The 18,621-nt window shown below is 34.2% G+C and overlaps 1 protein-coding gene across 3 annotated transcripts in view; it reads left to right on the top strand.

Moving 5' to 3' along the window:
* LOC138690970 (transmembrane channel-like protein 7) overlaps nucleotides 1–15,564 on the top strand; it is a 93,557-nt gene extending 77,993 nt beyond the window's left edge. For all 3 annotated transcript variants that reach the window (XM_069812580.1, XM_069812578.1, XM_069812581.1), the window contains exons 2-4: nucleotides 10,002–10,139; nucleotides 10,563–10,663; nucleotides 10,752–15,564. In XM_069812580.1, the coding sequence (XP_069668681.1) occupies nucleotides 10,115–10,139; nucleotides 10,563–10,663; nucleotides 10,752–12,650 (2,025 nt within the window). In that variant the 5' untranslated portion in view covers nucleotides 10,002–10,114 and the 3' untranslated portion in view covers nucleotides 12,651–15,564. The remainder of the gene's footprint in view (nucleotides 1–10,001; nucleotides 10,140–10,562; nucleotides 10,664–10,751) is intronic.
* Nucleotides 15,565–18,621: the final 3,057 nt, after the last annotated feature.

Raw genomic sequence — 18,621 nt, 5'->3', positions numbered from 1 at the left:
TACCAGTATAGGAAATACTTTGTCATTGAATTTAACAAACTCATTTTTATGACTGTTACACCATTTATATAGGCCTATGTTGTCACTCTGTCTCTGAACGCTTGTGCAAAGTCAGCTACTTGGAATGATGGTGATGTAGTGTTTCGAATTTTACAATCAGTGTCAATATTAACTACACAGCAAATGATTTAGCCAAATCACATTAAGTTATATTCCCCCAATATGTAATTTCGAATTTAAAGAATTCACTCCATCTACAGACTTAAAAGCTGTATCCTTTATTGATTTTTATTTTCTAAATCCAGACCACTGAAATATTATCAGCATAATAATATGATATATATTGCAAATTAATGGTTTAGCCAAATCACAAATATTTCTTCAACATCTAATTTCGAATTTAAAGAATTCAATAGGGCCTACTCCATCCACCAACTTAAAATCTACATTCTCTGTTAATTTTTATTTTTTTAAATCCAGAACCACTCTAAAACTATTGTACTATTGTTGGATTCCAAATAATGGTATAATCTATTGTATGGGACTCACTTCACCAGTCCTGTGAAGAATGTAAAAGGAATTCATCAGCTGTTACTCACTCCAAAGCTACTTAAACCACGCCCCTATTCTCCAGCTTCCGAAGTGATAACATCTACAGTAACTGCAAGCTTCATAAAACATTAACTGTAGGCTACATGTATTAACCTCTGCAGTAGCTGAATGGTCAGACCTTTAGCCTGTCAACACCTCTTATCAATGGCATTACATCCCCACTCCCAGTTTCCTCTGTGATGTTCTCCTCCGGCCAGAGCGGGTGAGGTGGGTCCCACATTGTATTAGGCCTATACGTAAATTTTACAATACTTTTGGAAGTGTTGTTAATAATTATATGGGTTTATTAGCAATAGTAGATATATTTATTCTGCTTTTTGTACATTGGTTATACTATTGAGTATATGAGTCATTCCAGATAAATACCATAACTTACTGCAGTGACAAATTACATAGGCCTAAATCATTTAAATAAGGAGAAATTGTTTCAGGTCAAGCTTTCATCATATCCAGAGGATTTTTTTGTTTTTAGTAGATGTTCTATCACATACATAATTTGTGCTCCTGGAAATAAATTTGAGACCTAGAAATTCAGTATTAAATGTTTCTTAAATGATTTCAGCATATTCTGCACAGTCTCGAATATTTAAGTTGTAATGATATTTACACCATGACAGAAGATATTCAAGCATGAGTGACGTCACTCTGGATGAAGGAACAGGACTTAGCTTAGACTGGTTGAACTCTGAACTAAAAACATTGACGACTTACCTTTATACAGCTGCGAGGCCTTGTATCATGGCTTTCATCATCGTTGCTGATACAGTTTATGTTGATCGAATCAATATCACCGAAAAGTACTTCCCATTTTATATACTCCTCTATTTTGTTCAGTTTAGATACTATTAGGGGCAGTCATACAGAATAGCTGTACATAACGATCCCAACAGAAGGTTTTTTCCTTTCTCTCCTTGCTTCCACCTGAAGACGAAGGGAGAACCACCTTTCGAAACGTTGTATCTTAATTTTTTGATTGTGACAACCAGCAATAGAAAAAGTCCAAACCCCTCACCTAAACAGTATTGATATTGTTATTCCCATAAGTTACTGACTACAATTTTTATGTTATTTAACAAATTCCCGTCTAATAACTTATCATTAAAAGTACAGTGTTTCCTTGACAAACGTTTTCGCCTATATTTTGTAAGGTATCTTCAGGTCATTATGTTATATTATTCCTGAATTGAGCTCTGCCTGTTATGCATTAAGATCCTTATCTTCCATTAATGATATAAACACACTTAAAATGTCATACTTTTCATATTTCCATTCTGTAATGAAATATGGATTAATACTGTGGAGTAACTCATCTGAAACTAAATACATATTTATTTTAGAAAAGAAAACAATAAGGATAATGGCTGGTGTGCATAAAAGGACATCATGTAAAAATTTTTTACAAAATTTAGAAATCTTGACTTTACCTCCTCACTACATTCTTTACCTAATGATGTTTTATATTAAAAACCAAGATACATTTAGTATAAATAAAAACATTCATAATTTTAATGCGAGACATAAATCAGATCTCCATTTACTCTCTGTTAGTCTAAGCTGTTATGAAAAAGGAGTTCACTATTCATGTATTAGTCTTCAATGCACTGTCTAATTATCTTAAAGCTTTGAAGGAGCATGAGAGGTGATTCAGAACAGAATTAGGCTAATCAATTTTCTACATATTCATACCTTCTACACAACTGAAGAATTGTTTTTGCGTGTAAATTGAATTAATTTTCTTAGGAATATGTATGATAAGAACTTTCTTGTGTTAAATTTTAACGTACCTTGTTAACATGTTTCGACCTATTTTTGGTCGTCTTACGTTAAAATTTAACACAAGAAAGTTCTTATCATACATATTCCGAAGTAATACAGTGTTAAAAGTTGTGTAATCAAGATGTATAATTTTCTTACTAAGTACTATGCAATGTTGTATAGCTCAACGGATGAATTGTGTATGATGTAAATTGAATTAATTTGCTTACTATAGGCATCCAACAAGGAAAACTCAGTGCCCAGAAATCAGTGGGCATGACTGTCTTGCGCAGCTGATGTATGCTCCCTTTCCCAGCATGTTCCCCATCTCCAGTCACACCACTAACACTATGCGCATGCGCACATTCAGTACATGATATCTTCTTGTGCTGAACTGAACTCGTGTTATTGCTATGTACAGAGTCAGGGAATCACATAGTGTTTTATATTAAATATGAGGACAGTTCCAGTGATGAAGATACCGATTGTGACTTAGAAAGAGACGATGTTGACATCTTGTAATGTTATATTCACTTAATTGGTTATTGTTACAGCTGTTCTTTGTGTGCACATGTCCAGAACCATAGCCGTTATAGCTATATCATTAGCCGCTTATCAAAGAACTTGCCTCCTGCAGGGGGTAAGAGGGGTATAGCATGCGCAGTGTGAGGAGTCTGAGCTGAGTTTTCCTTGTAGGATACCTATATATATTGCATATTTTATGTATTAACTGATAAATTGTTTATACTTGTAAAATGAGAATTGATTTGCTTGCTGTTTATTGTATGTTTTTGTATAGCTCATCCAATGAATGTATATGTTTGTAAATTGATTTAATCAGCTTGCTATATATTGCATATTTTTGTAGAGCTCAAATGATGAATTTTTATGCTCGTATATTGATTGGTCTGCTTGATATGTATTGTCTATTTTTGTATAGCTCAATTGATTGAATTGTTTGTGATTGTAAATTGAATTAATCTGCTTGTTATATATTGCGTAATTTTGTATAGCTCGCCTGATGAATTGTTACAGCTTTTAAATTGAATTAATACCGTATATTGTGTGTTTTGGTATAGTTCAACTGCTTGCTATGTATTGTACGTTCTTGTTGAGCCATCAGCGTAGCTAAATCGGCGGACTCACATGCCTGCAAATTGTAAGGCAAATGTTAGGTAAATTATGGCGAATCCTCGGCCTCACCTCATCTCGTCAAGAAATTGTGTAATTCTTGACTTGTCCCACACCTTACAGCTTCCATACTAATGTAATATCTATGGAAAAACAATAAATGAAATGAAAATATTACGTGTTACAATTCTAGAAAACATTACTGGTATATACAAAATTAAAATTATATGATTGCAGTATTCATTCATTCATAGTGTTTTGCCCGAGAGCAGGTCTTTTAATGCAAACCCAGCATTCTCCAGTTTTTTCCTATTTTCTGCCTTCCTCTTAGTCTCTGCATATGATTTATATATCTTAATGTCGTCCATCATCTGATATCTTCTTCTGCCCTTAACTCTTCTCCCGTTCACCATTCCTTCCAGTCCATCCTTCAATAGGCAGTTTCTTCTCAACCAGTGATTCAGCCAATTCCTTTTCCTCTTCCTCATCAGATTGCAGTATTATCAACAGCTGTTACATGCAGTATTATTTTCATGATTTTTAAGTTACACATAAAAGTACAATATCTTTATAATCGTAGTGATGTATATTGTAAAATCAATTTTCGTCCCCTGCAAGGCAAAGTATTGTAAGCGCCACTTTTACCAAAAATGAGTTATCAACTGTAGAAGTTCCATGAGCCCCAACAATTTTTTTCTCTCTGATAAGTTCGCTTAAACTTTCACTATTGCAATAACCACCATGTTGGATAAGTATCTTAACTGTCTTTCCTGTAAAGCGCTGGCCAAACTCTCCTCCTTTGTATCATCCATTATTGTATTTATCATTTGTTTGGGTTTTGTTATGTTAATAAAGCTTGGTGGTTTTGTGCGTTGTGATATTTTTCTTTGCAAAGAATTTAAAGTAAATTATGTTTTATTTCATGATGCTCGCAAGTGCAGAGGTTATATCAGCATCGCCAGTGTGCTGGAATTTTTGTCCTGCGGGAGTTCTTTAACATGCCAGTAAATCTACTGACATGAGCCTGTCGCATTTAAACACAAATGCCATCGACCTCGGCCGGGATCGAACCCGCAACCTCGAGCATAAGAAGGCCAGTGCTATACCAACTACGTTACCGAGAGCGACCCTTTACAAAGAAATTGCTTAATTTATTTGATATGAATTTACTATTTATGTTATAGTAGATTATTTGGGACTAAGTGGACCCTTTACAAAGAAATTGCTTAATTTATTTGATATGAATTTACTATTTATGTTATAGTAGATTATTTGGGACTAAGTGGGATGAAGTTACAGGAGAATGGAGAAAGTTACACAATGCAAAACTGCATGCGTTTTATTCTTCAACTGGCATAATTAGGAACACTATATCCAGATGTTTGAAATGAGCAGGTCATGTAGCACGTGTTGGCGAATCCAGAAATGCATATAGAATGTTAATTGGGAGGCCAGAGAGAATAAGACCTTTGGGGAGGCCGAGACGTAGATGGAGGATAATATTAAAATGGATTTGAGGGAGGTGGGATATGATGGTAGGGACTGGATTAATCTTGTTCAGGATAGGGACCAATGGGAGACTTATGTTAGGGCAGTAATGAACCTCTGGGTTCCTTAAAAGCCATAAGTAAGTAAGTTAAGTTATGGTATACCAAGTGTTTTTTGTGTTTTTATTTTCAGAGGTTTTTTCTAATGGCGTAATATTATTTTGCGTCATGTTTTTGCTTATTTTCTTACTCTATACATTTTCTGCTGCTATTTACAATATTTTGTCCTATTTAGTTTTGTATTTTGACATTTAATGGTAGGCCTGTGTGTAATAATCTTACTTACAAATGACTTTCGGAGAACCGGAGGTTCATTGCCATCCTCACATAAGCCTGTCATCAGTCCCTATCCTGAGCAAGATTAATTCAGTCCCTAGCATCATATATCAACTCCCTCAAATCCATTTTAATATTCTATCATCTACGTCTCAGCTTCCCCAAAGGTCTTTTTCCCTCAGATCTCCCAATTAACACTCTATACATGCTACATGTTCTGTCCAACTCAATGTTCCTAATTATGTTAGGTGAAGAATACAATGCGTGCAGTTCTGTATTGTGTAACTTTCTCCATTCTCCTGTAACTTCATCCCTCTTAGCCCCAAATATTTTCCTAAGTAAGTTATTTTCGAACACTTTCAATTTTTTAAAGCCGACTAATTAGATGACAAGAGCTTCTAAACCGAATAATAGCAGGCCTTTCCCTAATCTTACTTACTTACGGCTTTTAAGGAACCCAGAGGTTCATTGCCGCCCTCGCATAAACCCACCATCGGTCCCCATCCTGAGCAAGATTAATCCAGTCTCTATCATCATATCCCACCTCCCTCAAATCCATTTTAATATTATCCTCCCATCTACGTCTCAGCCTCCCCAAAGGTCTTATTCTCTCCGCCCTCCTAATTAACATTCTATATGCATTTCTGGATTCGCCCATACGTGCTACATGACCTGCCCATTTCAAACATCTGGATTTAGTGTTCCATTCTCCTGTAACTTCATCCCTCTTAGCTCCAAATATTTTCCTAAGAACCTTATTCTCAAACAGCCTTAATCTGTGTTCCTCTCTCAAAGTGAGAGTCCAAGTTTTACAACCATACAGAACAAGTGGTAATATAACTGTTTTATAAATTCTGACTTTCAGATTTTTTGACAGCAGACTAGATGACAAAAGCTTCTCAACCAAATAACAACCTTTCCCAAATCTATGTAATAATTTATCAATTAAAAAGTAGTTAAACAATCTTATTTTATGTGAATATGGATTGGCAGATTTTGTATGGATACAGTGATTTGTACTAGTAGATTCTCTGTAAATAATGTAAACCAACTCAGTTTAATGTTTTGAAATTGTAATATCTAGAAAATTCATGGAATTATTTTGCAATAGACATCACTGTATATTATAAAGTCATTGTACCTTTATGTATAACTAAAAAAATCACGCGCATTATAGTGTATACAGGGTGATTCAGACTACCCATAACAGTAATTTATTTCGGAAAATAGTGCATTAAAATTTTCGAGACAAAAATATTTATTATTAAAGCACATGTGAAATTTCACTTGAGCTTGATGTCATCAATCAGCCTTAAAAGGAAGTAGGGTCAGTGGCGTATTACTTTAAAATTTGAAATGGGAGTTGGGGTCAAATAGGGTACTATTTGATAGAGCTCTTCAAAACAAACAACTTTCATAGGAAACGTTTTTATCAATTCCTAGTCCTTCAATGAGAAAACGTACGAAAAGATAATGTCATTAATACTGAGAAATGTTACAAGAAGCAAATGTAAACTAGATAAGTACATTTAATGTTGACATAGTACACACGCACAATTACCTGGCTGAGTGTAGACCTGGTGGCCAGCAGCACCGTCGAGAGGTGAATACAAGTAAACTACTCTTTCCTCTTTGCTCGCTCAGCAGTGTTTCCTTTAGTCACTGCAATACAGTATGTACATGTACACTGCACTTAGCCAGGTAATAAGCTCAGGTGGCCTTGCCCAACAATGTACAATAAGAAGGAAGTGTTTTATTTTCTCTGTACCTACGTTTGTACATTTTTCTACTTTTGCAATTACTTTTGTGACTAATAAAATAATTACCTAAAAGTTAAGGGTGATAACAAATACCTCCTACGTACTACAAAAAGATGAGGTCCTGTGGCATGGCCAGCACGATCTCCTGACTTGAATCTTTGGATTTATATCTTTGGGGACGGTTAAAAAACATCGTCTATCAAGATCATCCCACAGCAAGAGATGACATGAAACAGCGAATCCGAGAGACCTTCCAGTCACTTGACCACGCCAAAGTCTTAGGAATCGCTGACAGTGTTAGAAGAAGAGTACAGATGTGTGCTGCTCAGAACGGCAGACAGTTTGAACATTTGTAAAAATTAATGGCATTGTCCAGTCTTTTAGTAACATCTGTCAACATTAATTGTCTTGTATACATTTTCTCAATATTGATGGTATTATCTTTTCGTACGTTTTCTCATTGAAAGAGTAGGAATTGATAAAAACATTTCCTATGAAAGTTGTTTGTTTTGAAGAGCTCTATCAATTACTACCCTATTTAACTCCGACTCCCATTTGAAATTTTAAAGTATTACGCCACTGACCCTACTTCCTGTTAAGGCTGATTTGTCTTGAAAATTTTAATGTACTAGTTTCCGAAATAAATGACTTAAGGGTGGTCTAAATTACCCATTGTCTTTTTGTACGTTTTCTCATTGAAAGAGTAGGAATTAATAAAAACGTTTCCTACGAAAGTTGTTTGTTTTGAAGAACTCTATCAAATGGTACTATATTTGACCACGACTCCCATTTGAAATTTTAAAGTGATACGCCACTGACCCTACTTCCTGTTAAGCCTGATTGATGAAATCAAGCTCAAGTGAAAGTTCACATGTGCTTTAGTATAAATATTTTTGTCTCGAAAATTTTAATGCACTATTTTCCGAAATAAATTACTGTTATGGATGGTCTGAATCACTCTGTATAATAGCTGTTGATAATAGTACAATCATGTAATTTAAATTTTAATTATGTATATAATGTTTTAGAATTTGAACATGTAATATAACACAGTGACCTGAAGATGCCTTATAAAATAGAGGTGAAAACATTTGTGAAGTAAACATTGTAGTTTTAATGATACATTATTATACAGAAATTTGTTAAATACCACAAAAGTGTGAATAAAAATTGTAATTGAAAATTAGTTATTGCACCCACGACACTTTTCAGTAAATCTCTCTTCTTTCACTACCCAATCTTTATTAATGTTGTTGTCACAGCAGTAATCTTGGACTGTGCAAGAATTCTCTTCAGTTCTTGTGTTCCTTCATCCATTGTGGCACACTTAAATTGAAGAAGAAAGTTGAATAATATGTTAGGTAATAGTGATACATCTTTTTTTATTGTTGTTATTTCAAATGAAATTTTACTTTATATGAGTTGTTAGGCTTTACAGTAACTGTGATTAGAATTAGGCTTTTGGGTAAACTTGACATTTCCTATATAAACAGTACCCAATTAGAACCTTCACTCAGTCATCTGGATTAACCTGGCGTAAGAAGCCCAACAGATTAGGCAACCTCTCTGGTCTTACCCTGATGATGGAACCTGTGTGTAGTTCCGAAACGTTGGAAATGTCAAGTTGCAGGACATAGTGGATTGAAATTTTACCTCGTTTATTAGAATAATGTTGCGTTTCATGTTTATTTGTATTATACTAGTTGTATGTATTCAGTTTTACTGTTTACAACAACATAAAGTTTGTGTGTGTGTGTGTGTGTGTACGTGCGTGCGTGTATACGTGCGTGCGTGCGTGCGTGTTTTTTATCACTTATTCTAAATGAGCTTTCCATTTTATTTGGTACTATGTTTTTATATTATCTACAATATTAGTGTATTATGGTCTAATTTGATATCAGTCTTTTGTTAAGATTCCTTATAGCAACTTTAGAAAGCATACTATTTTGCCTCTAGTCTTCTTTTTTTTATTTTTTATTTTAGTGTTAGGCAGATTTTAATGAGTTTATGTCGAAACCTCCCCCCAAACTTTGCACACACATCTTCATTACTGATACTTGGGAATATCTCTCCAGCATATTTATAATATTGTAACTTTTATTTAACAATAATGAGACTTTTATTTCTAATTTTAATCACACACCCATCAACAATGGGTATTTCACTCAACACAGCAACACAGTAGTCGTTATTGCACTCCACAGAACGACAGTGACAACTCACGTGAATTATTGAGAACAACAATGTACTCCTAATCTCAACTAATGTTCAGATAGCATTATTTACAAAGCAAAACTGTCAGTTCTCAGTTCACAGTTCGTTCACCTTGGCTAGTTCTTGTAGCTCACTCAAGTTCACGGTACATCGAACCCAAGACTTTCAGATAAAGTTCACTGCACTTCGAACCCAAGACTTCTGGATGCGTTGCTTCCATCTGGACGCTGCCACAGTTACTATAGTTTACTGCACGTCGAACCCCGGTCTCGAAGGCTGGCTTCCTTGCTCGCTCGCTGCTGATTCACAAACTAACTAAAATTGTCTAACTAACTTCGAAGGCTCCTCGCGCTTTTATATACTAAATCACACTTTCTCGAACCTTCGATCTTCGGGAACAATCTGTTTCCAGACGTTTTCCCTTACATCCGTCCCCTCCACTCCACATCAGAACCGCAGTTCTCTTTCCCCTCGCTGCGCCGTGCTCAGCATCTGCCGAAGCTCGCGTCTCCTCTCTCTGTGCGCCTCCTTTCTCCCCAGATGCGCGCGAACTCTCCGACGCGGCCAGAATGTTTTGGCCCGGTTGCCACAATATGTTAAAGCAATGTTGCATTGTTCATTGAGTAATTAAACTTGCTTACAATCCAGGGACATGATTAAACAATTGCTTGCTTTGACTATGATGTTTTCTGTTGTCTTTGTACAGCAACCAGTAAACGTGTTCGAGGAGAAGTGAAGCCTACATTGCGTCGTCGCACATCTACTCGATCAAGGTACGCAAGTACAGCCCGGCGTGCATCCACGGCCCATGACGTGCACATGGCCATGTTACCAGACTTGTCAGGTAATGCACTTCTAACCTTACAACTAATAGACAACTTTTGTTACTTATTAGATGAGTTAGATTAGGTTACATAGTATAATGTAGAAATAGTTTTTGTTTTGCATCTTTTCTTTCATATAACATAATGAGCTCTATTATCCAGAGCAACTGACCCTGAAATTTATAATGCAGGAATGTACAATTGACATTGCACGAGTTATTTCTCGTATTGTGGTTTGTAGATCATTAAATATAAGTAGGCCACTGAGATTTTCTTCTGTCTAATTCGTTATTGAACTTACAAAATATTTCAAAGTGGATGCCAAATTTAATTTTGTAATTGATGCATATGATCAGTGCCCATAAATTGAATGCTAATTTCATTAGTATTATCTATGTCCTGCATTGTATCTTAATAAGTTATTAAATGGTCATGTCACACAGAAAACTTGTCAAATGAGGAGAGGACGTGGGAAGAAATAATGCAGATCAAGGCTATGCCAGTGAGCATGACACAGAAGAAGGAGATGAAAGCCAAGTTACAGGTTTGAAACTAGAACAGTTTTGGAACCGTCTTACATTATTCACTTTAATTATTCACTTTTTAAAACTACATGTGTAATTTATTTTCAGACTGCCACGAAACTGAGGCTTCAGGGCTTTGAACAGTTCAAATGGCAACGGAGAAAATTTTGGCAGCAGATGAAGAGTCGCTGGAAAGAAACATATTCAAAACTGGAACTTTGGAGACATAGCTTGAAAAAAATAGAAGGCAATTTTGGGACTGGAGTGGTGGCATATTTCTTGTTCATAAAGTGGCTCATGTTTCTTAATCTGTTCATCTTCTTGTTTATACTGTTGTTCATCATTGTTCCAACACTAGTTTTGACACCACAGGAAGCATCTATACATAGTGACATGAATTCTACCTTGGTCGAAGAGTGCTCAAGAAACTATTCCAGTTCGTGGGTAGAATCTAGTTTCCTCGATTGGGTACAAGGCACAGGTGATATGGAAAAAACTATAATGTTCTATGGCTTCTACACCTACAAGCTGTTGGGTGCAGATAGTGAGTCCCATTATTACTATAATCTTCCACTTGCATACATTGCTATAGCAGTAGTGTACCTTCTCAGCAGTCTTGCAGTGATAGTAAAATCTGCAGCACATGGTTTCAAGGAACGTCTTGTTGAAGGAGAGGGTCAGTTTTATCAGTATTGTAACTTAGTGTTCGGAGGTTGGGACTATTGTATACACAATGAAAAATCTGCCAGTATTAAGCACAAAGCACTGTATAATGAAATGAAAGCAAGTCTTGAAGCTGAGAAGCTGGAGGAGGAGAGGCAAAATCGTTCCCGAGATGAGATGACCAAACTGATAATTACACGCTGCGTTATCAATCTCATTGTTTTGATAGTGCTCTCTGGTGCTCTTGCACTCATTTACTATGTGTCTTACTTTTCCCAGGATAAAGTGAATGAGGTACAGGCCCCAAATACAGACATAGAGCGTCTTTATGAATTCATTTTAGCATTTCTTCCTTCCATCACGATAGTGAGTATGAACCTGCTTGTGCCAAATCTTTTTGCATACCTAGTGTCATTTGAACGATATAGTCCACTATTTGTAGTCCGCATCACACTGCTGAGAACAATTCTTTTGCGCCTTGCTTCTCTCATTACACTCATGTTCTCACTCAAGGACTTCGTTATCTGCAATGACGCAGACAGCTGCAGCTGCAAGACAGGCCACTCATACATGTGCTGGGAGACATATGTTGGTCAGCAAGTTTATAAATTAGTTATCTTCGATTTTGTGACTCACATTATAATTACATTTGCATTTAATTGGCCTCGAATGTTGATTGCAAAGTATTCTAAAAGCAAAGTTGCAAAGTTCATTGGTGAGCAAGAATTTCAACTGCCAAAGCATGTCCTCGATGTAGTTTATAGTCAGACACTATGCTGGTTGGGTAGTTTCTATGCCCCCGTCCTGCCCCTTGTGGCCATGTTAGAATGCTGTCTGTTGTTCCACATCAAGAAATTTGCCTGTCTGGTAAATAGCAAACCATCATCAACAGTTTATCGAGCATCACGGTCCAACTCTTTATTCATGGTGGTGCTCCTCATCTCCTTTATTGTTGCAGTTCTCCCAGTTGCATATGCCATAGCCGAGATTCTCCCTTCTAAATCCTGTGGACCATTCCGGGGAAATCCAACTACATGGTCTGTAGTGGTAGACTCGTTTGATCAGCTACCAGACTGGATAAAGTCCATCCTGTTTTTCTTTGGAACAGCAGGCTTTGCAGTACCAGCCTTTGTTGTACTGGTTCTCTGCTTATACTACTTTTATGCTGTTTCGACAGCTAACAAGCAAATGGTGATGGTTCTAAAGAACCAGCTAGTGCTGGAAGGACATGATAAGCAATTTCTGCTGAATCGACTCAGTGCATTCATCAAACAGCAACAAGAGCACCAGAAAGCCATGCGCCATGCTGAAATGACCAATGTTGACCTCTCTAATGCCAGTTAAAAATGATCGCTTGTTGGATTTCTTTGTGTAGGATTGAAGTGAACAAGTGAGGGTTCTGAAGGGACCCATACATAACTTCAGTGTAATGATTTAAAAGTGATTATGTTTTTGAGTGTAAAGGTTCTCGTAATATTATATATCTTTGTACAGAATGATATCTTGAAATAGTTGAGCCATGTAAATTGTCATACATCTTCAAATTATTATTATTATTATTATTATCATCATCATCATCATCATCATCATTATTATTATTATTATTATTATTATTATTATTATTATTATTATTATTGGGAAATAAATGAATCTCAGGTTATTGAAAATTATGTAAAAGTTTTTGGTTAAAGTAACATTGCTTTTTTAAGCATCTTTCAGTGCAAAACTTGGCCACATTTTTCCATTTGTACAGGAATTTTTGTGGCTAAATGGAATAAGGCCCATCTCACTTGACAATGCTTTTGAGGAAAATTATTATTTTAGGAAAATATCTTTTACACTTACTCTGTAAGAAAAAAAAACTTTGTATGGTTGTAGCATAGGGTATGACCATTTATTCACAAATGTACAGCAACCAACATGTATACTGCTACCTAAGCAGAAATCATTTCTACTGTATTTATACGACTTGTACATACGACATAAAAAATTTACATATTAAAACCTGTTAACAAGATAATATAAAATTTAACACAAGAAAGACACATAATACGTTTTCCAAAGTGATGTAGTGTTAAAAGTTGTGTAATCAAGATGTACAAAAAATTAATTCTGTACTCTTATTTAAACGAAAACATATGCATAATATACAAGTAATATCTATTATTCTATTGTAAATGACATCAATATACACCAAATACTGGTGTTCATTTTATAGTATTTTGAATGGACAGAATTTATGTTAACACAAAGCAATTCCAGTGTTATGGTGGGACAAGTTGAATATTATTTTAACTGTTTTCATTGTGAGACAGTGAGTTTATCCTTGCAAGCTTGTAATTAGTAGCAATTACAAGAATAATTTAATGTGGATTAGTAAGGATTGGCATGTTTAAAACAAAACATTTTAAACGAAGTGTTCAGAATTGTTTAAAACAATATCCATTGTTTAAAACTATATGATGATATTAATTTTTAAGCCAACAGAATTCTCTCTTATGTTTATTATTTATTTTTCCGTTAATAATAAACAATGTTTAAAACTGTATATCAAAACATGTCCCTTTTTTTCCACACAAGTTATTTCTCTCATTTTCTGTTTTTTTTTTTTTATCCTATTTTTCTAAAATATAAAATATATGTTTGCCTTCTAGTCAGGCCTTTATAAAATGTACAATTATGAATTTACAGTGGTGCTCCTGATTTAATGGAGTTAAACTTTAACTTTTTTCCAAACAAACATTATTATCAATAAGGGATTTTCGTAGGATATATAGTGCAAACAGTCTGAATGCTGATATCTGCATGTAGGCCTATCATCTGAAGCAGGTTTTCTTATATTTTTAAGAAATCCACTGAAAAAGAATTTTAAGATGCTTAAATTATAAAATATTCTAGTCTTTTTTACTTTTCTACAAACTTAGCTTAAAATTTCAAAATGAAAAACTGAGCTATTTGAAATTTGAAAGTACACCAGAAGGTACTAATTTTTTCTATTGTACCACTGAGTCATTAAACCATTAAACACCACTTCTACTTCATGAAATGTTTTGATTGTTGAATGCACGAAAAAGACATGCAAGTTTGGCAGCCTTCTCTGTGGTAAGTAATCATTTGATCATGATCACTTGCTCATTAATCGATGCTCAACAGTGGCATTATAAAAAAGCAGAAATCCCGATATTCAGTTTGATTGGAATTGTGTCTTTGTGTTGGCATTGTGTGGTCCAAGTAATAAATGGTAAATCCAAAATAATCGGTGTTTTAAGTAGGCCTACCTATGCTGTCTAAATATTTAGGGAAGTGAAATTCTGTTGATAAGAAACCTCTATTAAAAAAAAAAGTGTTTATTTAAAGAGGTAGAAAGATGTGTACAATTGACTTGTGCCCATGTGGAATAATTTCTCTTAAAGCCCACAATGAACCACAAATGATCAAACAGCAAGAACAGCATTTTTAATGTTTTAATTAAATCAGAATTATAACTTTGTGCCAATTCAAAACTGGATTAAGCTTTTTTATAATACTGTAAAAATGATTTCTCACTGTTAATAGATGATGATAGATCTTCAGAGAAATATAAACAATGAAACTGAGGTAAATTTTAATTTTTTTTTTTTTTTGTGAAATCCACCAAATTCATAAAATGTATTTTTTTTTTAGTTAGTGGGACATTAATTTTATGAATAAATAACCTTATTTAATTTAGTAAACAGTGCAATAAATTTAAAATGTGAAAAATGCCAGTTTCCCAAATTTTTCTTAAAATCTGGAATTTCACTAATTTTTACAATACTCATCTGGCAACCCTATGTATAAAACATGTTTAATACAAGAAAAATATATCAACTTCATCATTTTCAATAGTTAAAAGATTAATCAATTCAAAATATAACCATTTCCACCAAATTTCAAATAATAAAAGATGGGAGAGTCTCAATGTACAAAATATAATTCCTGAGTATCCAAGGAAAAGTGCAGTTGCATCCTTTCGATTATTCACAGGGTATGACTATTAATTGTCAAAACACTTGAACAAAATTTGAATTTTTTTCTTCACCACTTTGTTCATTGTGCAGTCTTCAGAAAGAAATAGATCAGAATCATATGTCCAGCCCTTTCCTCTAAACTACACTGTGTGAAAAATATAGAAGAGCAAGCGAGTTGATAGCTTTATTGCCAAGAATTCAGCATTAGTTAACGATGATGATAATAACAACAACACATTTTAAAAATACACTATTTCATGGCACCGTTTTTTTTTTTCAATCAATTTACTTTCATCACCAAATTATCCAATTTCTTTGTTATTTTGTAGATTGAAGTAATGTTACGGGTAGAACAAGGATTTGACATGGGACAAAACCTTTTATATTTCTCAGTAAAAATTCTGCTTTGATAATACTCATCAATCATACTGTTTACAAATAAAGTTTCATGTCTTTTTATTAACAAAATTGAATACCTTCCAAAAAAAATATTCTGACACTTCAGTAAACTTTTTAAAAACGTGTATGGTTAGGGTGGGATAATTTGGAGTACATCTTCTATCTCGCCTGTTTCAGTAACTATCGAAGCACGGATTTCTCTTTCTTTCCACTGTTTCCAGGAAACATTTTTATCCATGTCCATATCACTAATAAGAATGTATAATCTGGGGCCATTACTTTGCAACTTACAAAGCTCCTAATTTTGCATCATACATTTTTCATTTTGCATATTGCAAACTAATTTAAAAATAAGTACCGTACTTTGATGATCAAGTCATAATTTACAAAGAGGATTATATACATTAAATAAAATATTAAAAGATTTTGGGATGGAAATTTCAGCACAAAAATCAAAAGTAATGGCATTTTTAGGACAAGACCCAGTCAGAAGTAAGATAATACACAATAACCAATGCCTTGAACAAGTACAAAATTTCAATTATCTGGGTTGTGAAATATCTTATCAAAATGAAAAATATGTGAACAAGAAAATTACCAAATTTACACAAATTCTAGGAATAATAAACAATACATTAAAAGCTAAATTAGTACAAAAATCTACAAGAATAAAAATATATAATACACTAGCATTACCCTCCCTTTTATACGGAAGCGAGATTTGGACATTAAAGAAAAAAGACATGAACAGAATCAAAGCAACGGAAATGAAATTTTTCAGGAGGACAGCAGGATATACTCTTTTAGACCGAAAAAGGAATGAAGAAATTTTAGAACAATTAGAAGTAGAGTCAGTAGAAGAAAAAATCAGCAGATACATTTTCAATTGGCTAGATCATGTAAGAAGAATGGAAAATTCAAGAATCCCAAAAATTATGATGCAGTATAAACCTAGAGGACATTGTCGACCAGGACGACCTTTTAGAAGACTGCTAGATGGGGCCGAAACAGGTCTACAGAGGCCTAATTCGTGAAGGATGATGATGACTTTGAGCATGTTAGGAAATTCTGGGATAATATCAGCCAAACATTTTACTAAAAACTCAATATTCTCATGATACATACATACACAAACATTATGTTGCATCTTTGACACTGGCAATACATTGCTGGGATGGAACTCGAAAAATTTGCTCTTCTGAATTTTATCTTAGGGAAATCAGATTTAAACAGTTCATATGCTTCCATTAGTGTTGTTAGCATTACTCTCTTTTGCAAAGTTGTTTTCTCTTTTGTACAACAATTCTTTGCTGTCATATAGTCCCTCCTCCCTGGCAGCTGTCTTGAAATATCATCTCTAAAATATAAGTTTTTAATTTCTACACTAATATCTTCTTTATAAACTTTATTGGCATGGTATGGTTTTTTACTATTGACTGGACGTGAAAGTTTACTCTCTGGTAGTTCTAGGAACAGTTTCTTCACTACAGCTTCTCTCTTATTTGGGGTTTTGAGCAAAGCCTTACCTAGTGAATTAGCAGATTTGTATTCTTTTATTGGAGATTCAGATGCTTCCTGTTTCGTCTTCAACCTGTAGCATTGCTTTCTTTCAATTTCTTAAGCTTTCGAAATGCTGAACTTTCTTTCGCCCTTTTCCTTTCTAACTCTCTGCTTTTCTTACCATGCTTTCTTTCCTTTTCAAGATACAAACTGTAGGCTTCCTCATTATTTTTCAATTTTTATCTGTATTTCTGTACTCTGATCTTGGATGACATTTTAAAGTAAATTTAAAAATATAATCTGAAATTCAAGAAATTTCGACATCAAGAAACAGTTGGCATACATACTCCAACACATATAGGCCTACATAAGTAGGTCTATATATAGTGTGGAAGGAAACCTATTACATTAATTCACAGGGGTAATAGATAAAGTCATTGCGAACAAGTTTTGTCAAATAAGTTTTTTGATACATCCAATAGTTTTGAGAGTACGGAATGTAATGCGTTGCAGCACTGTAATGCTCCTTGAGGTCATTGTTTTGCAGTGGAGTTGAGTAATCATCCACTCTGCAAGATTTGTGAGAGGAGAATTGTGAACAAAAACGTCTTGAGCGTTACTGTGTTGCAACACGTTACATTTCATACTCTCAAAACTAAATATTGCACATATCAAAAAACTTATTTGACAGAACTGGTTCACGTTGACTTCATCTATTACCTCTGTGAATTAGTGTAATAGGTTCTCTTCCACCCTGTATTTTATAATTTCAATCATCACTGTACACTTTTTTTAAGTTTAATCTCAGTCTATATTTCAACAAATTAATAGTGTCCCACCGGTAACACAAAAATGATTCTGATAAAACTATCTTTATCATAGCATAATTTTATACATAACCTAACTTACTTTAACGAAGTTTTCGTTTGTTAATTTATTTAATACTCATAGTGAACAGATTTGTATTACGTTTTCCTGTTATGGGTGGGACAGTTTACAATCAAACTAAATATAGATGATTACAAATCACCATTCACCCCAAGAAAACTTCAAATGCAGCAAATAACTTTATTTTCTCCACTTTATGAAATATCTTTACCATGTATTCTTTCATAGGCTCATTGTTAAAACAGTGTTGCCAGTATTATGTATATACTTTCTCTTCAAGAGTATACAGGCAATGTTTCAACAATAAGATTACTTACTTTGTAGCCTGTTATTCGAAGAAAAATTGATGTCATAAGATATAAGCCTTCAACTTTATTTTAATATAATCAGAGAAATTTTAAAAATAAATATTTTTATAAAAATGTCCCTGTTTTCCTGGAATTGCTCCACAAGAAATTTTAGAAATATTTCTAGCCAAAGTCTGAGCTTGGGACATTCATGCAATTTAATTTAGAGAGTTTGTCTATGATTATATAATA

Source organism: Periplaneta americana, chromosome 16 (assembly GCF_040183065.1).
Source record: "Periplaneta americana isolate PAMFEO1 chromosome 16, P.americana_PAMFEO1_priV1, whole genome shotgun sequence".
Taxonomy (NCBI): Eukaryota; Metazoa; Arthropoda; class Insecta; order Blattodea; family Blattidae; genus Periplaneta; species Periplaneta americana.
This window is presented reverse-complemented; position numbering and strand designations above follow the sequence as displayed.